Here is a 3,065-nt window from a genome sequence, read left to right as displayed (position 1 = left end):
AGAATTTTGAAATGAAAGTCAGAATTTTGAGATTACAGTCAGAATTTTGAAATGAAAGTCAGAATTTTGAGATTACAGTCAGAATTTTGAGATTAAAGTCAGAATTTTGAGATTACAGTCAGAATTTTAAGATTAAAGTCAGAATTTGAAATTAAAGTCAGAATTTTGAGATTACAGTCAGAATTTTAAGATTAAAGTCAGAATTTTGAAATTAAAGTCAGAATTTTGAGAAAAAAGTCCGAATTCTGAAATTAAAGTCCGAATTCTGAAATTAAAGTCCGAATTTTGAGATTAAAGTCAGAATTTCCCATACTAAATTGAAATAAAATTTTTAAATCAGTAAACTTCTTCATTTTTGTTTTTTGTTTTCTCCAGTGGTCCTAATCCTCTTCTGTAGAAATGATCCACATCCTCCATGAAATAATTCCTCTCTGAACCACAGGGCGGCGCTGGACTACAGCGCCGCCAAATGGCATTTTTTAAGTTTCAAAGATGGATTTAAAGAATGAAAGTGAATCATTTAGCATTAAACAAAGCAAACAGATTATCAGCACATTTCAAAGTTATACATGAATAATTGGTCATTCTCCTTAGATGAGTTATAGACACAAATTCAGGCGGATGTTTGTTTTTTCGTGTCGGTTGTGGCCTTAATGACCGACGTCTGGGCATCTCAGCACAGATGCTAGTTACACTGAAAGTTATTAAAACTCCACTGGAATTAGTCCAATTAATGACTTTAAATGAGTGAAATCGCCTCAGAAACGTTTTAAACACATTTACCTTCATCTTAGCACCTTTCCTTTGAAAACTACAACCTTTCAGACTCTGTTATCTAATCGCTTCAATATTTTAGGCCAATCAGTGGTTGAAAGAAGGGAAAGGGAAAAAGTACTTTGCATTGTCATTAAGGCAAATAATTGAAGAAAATACAATTAATAATTCAAATGATATAAGAAAATACAATGATGGACATAAAAGGAAGAAAATGGAGGAAACTTGGGATCCTACCTTAAAATATTAATGCTTATATAACAGCCAAAGGCGACACTAAAGTCTTTAATCTGGATTCAAAGCAACTGAAGTTCAGTGTTTTTTTTTTATCATTCTGGGATTTTCTACCAGATTATCTGAACATAAGAACTAAGAGCTGAAAACTTAAATCATCGCTAATCAAAAAAACACCTTTTTTGAACAACTATCACTTTGGTTATTGGCAGCGTGGCTTTTTAAGGCCAAAAATGGCTTCATGAGCATTTTCAGGATACATTAGTCAACTGATTATCGGGTCTATTACTGAATGCCTTAGTATAGTCAGAGGTTAGATATATTACAATTCAACACATCAAACTAATTATGAACATTAATAATAAAATAAGCCTTAGAGGGCAGGCCTGAACTGAAGGTAGGTAAAGAAGCCTTCAGTTTAGCCCCGCCCCCTGACGCAAAATGAGTGGTAGCTTGTGGTGACATCACAGCTGAACCAAATTTGCAGTCACACTGAATCAAAACGCTGCAGCTTAGAATGACAGTATAAGTTTTAACTTTGTTAGAGGGAGTTTTTTGCGTTTTTCTTTTTTGCCAAATCTCACAAAGTTTTCATAAATCCCTTTATAACTACCTTTATTTGTCCTATTATTTTAGGAACATGAAGAACAGCAGATTAATGGAGCCCTCACCGCATCCCGCCAAGGAAAGGCTCGTGGGCAGACGCAGACACGCGAAAAGCCATACAGCTGTGATCAGTGCGGGACAAACTTCAAAACACAATCTCAGCTGCAGAGCCATCTCCGAGCCCACGCTGGTGAGAAGCCATATTCCTGTGAGTTGTGTGGAGCAGCATTTAATAAAAGCTATCATTTAAAGAGACATAAGCGGATCCACACTGGTGAGAAACCATACACCTGTGAACAGTGTGGACAGTCATTCAGTAACAAAGGCATTCTTCAAAGACACGAGCAGAGGCTCCATAAGAAGGAAAAACCCTACACATGTGATATGTGTGGGAAATGTTTTGCTGTTAGCCAGACCCTGAAAATACACCAAAGAATCCATTCTGATGAGAAACCCTACAAATGTGACACTTGTGGGAAAAGGTGTAGGGAAAAGGGGGATTTGAGCCGTCATCTACTGACCCACACAGATCAGAGACATTATAGATGCGAAGTCTGTGGGAAAGAATTCAACCGCTTAGGTACACTTAAAAGGCACAGCCGAATACACACAGGAGAAAAGCCGTTTACCTGTGATGACTGTGGGAAAACCTTTAGTAGAAAGTTTACCCTGGATTGCCACAAACGGATACACACCGGAGAGCGACCTTACTGGTGTGAAGTGTGTGGTAAACTCTTCCCTACTATGACAGGGATACGTTATCATCAACAAATCTGTAAACCAGAAGGAATCGCATCTTCAACGAAATGACATCGCTATGAAGGAAATTTTTATTTTATTTTTTATGAGGGGAAATTTAAACACCCTGCTATTTTTCACCCAGCTGTATTATACAAACAAATTGTTGAAAAGTCACACATTGTGATTTCTGGGTTTATTTTATTTTTAGATTATGTCTCCATCCACCTACGATGACGATTTCAGAGATTTCTAAGTGGAAGAATTTGCAAAACGGTGGGGTGTTCAAATACTTGTTTTCCTCACTGTAAATTGGATTAAAGTGATTAGGATTACAGATTGTGATATTGATTATGTTGATAAAACACTATAAAAAAAAAAAGTCATTATTTTAGCTATATTTTTTAGATTTTGTAATGAAGCATTTTAATCATATAGGATGAAAATATTTTTAACTTCTTCCATTTTTTTCTTTTTGCTTGTGGTTCTTGGCTATTAGTGTTTGAACTGGTACCTGCTAAGCTAATGCTAAGTTCAGTTGAGCCCAGTGCTACGTTTGATTGTTTAAAAAAAGTAGACATACATATTTTAATGAGTGTTTACTGCTGGTGACCCAGTAAAATGTATTTGCTCTACTTTGTTTTTCTTTTAATGAATTAAAATATGTCCAAACGTCCTGAATGCGTGCTGCCTCGTTGTTTTTACAAACTTTT

The 3,065-nt window shown here is 35.9% G+C and overlaps 1 protein-coding gene across 2 annotated transcripts in view; it reads left to right on the top strand.

Annotated features, from left to right (window-relative positions):
* Window positions 1–2,596, top strand: part of LOC107080738 (zinc finger protein 664-like) — a 13,343-nt gene extending 10,747 nt beyond the window's left edge. For both annotated transcript variants that reach the window (XM_015368943.1, XM_015368944.1), the window contains one exon: window positions 1,645–2,596. In XM_015368943.1, coding sequence (XP_015224429.1) covers window positions 1,645–2,424 — 780 coding nt within the window. In that variant the 3' untranslated portion in view covers window positions 2,425–2,596. The remainder of the gene's footprint in view (window positions 1–1,644) is intronic.
* The last annotated feature ends 469 nt before the right edge of the window (window positions 2,597–3,065 follow it).

The sequence above is a fragment of the Cyprinodon variegatus genome, unplaced genomic scaffold (assembly GCF_000732505.1).
Source record: "Cyprinodon variegatus isolate N-32 unplaced genomic scaffold, C_variegatus-1.0 Scaffold2268, whole genome shotgun sequence".
NCBI lineage: Eukaryota > Metazoa > Chordata > Actinopteri > Cyprinodontiformes > Cyprinodontidae > Cyprinodon > Cyprinodon variegatus.
This window is presented reverse-complemented; position numbering and strand designations above follow the sequence as displayed.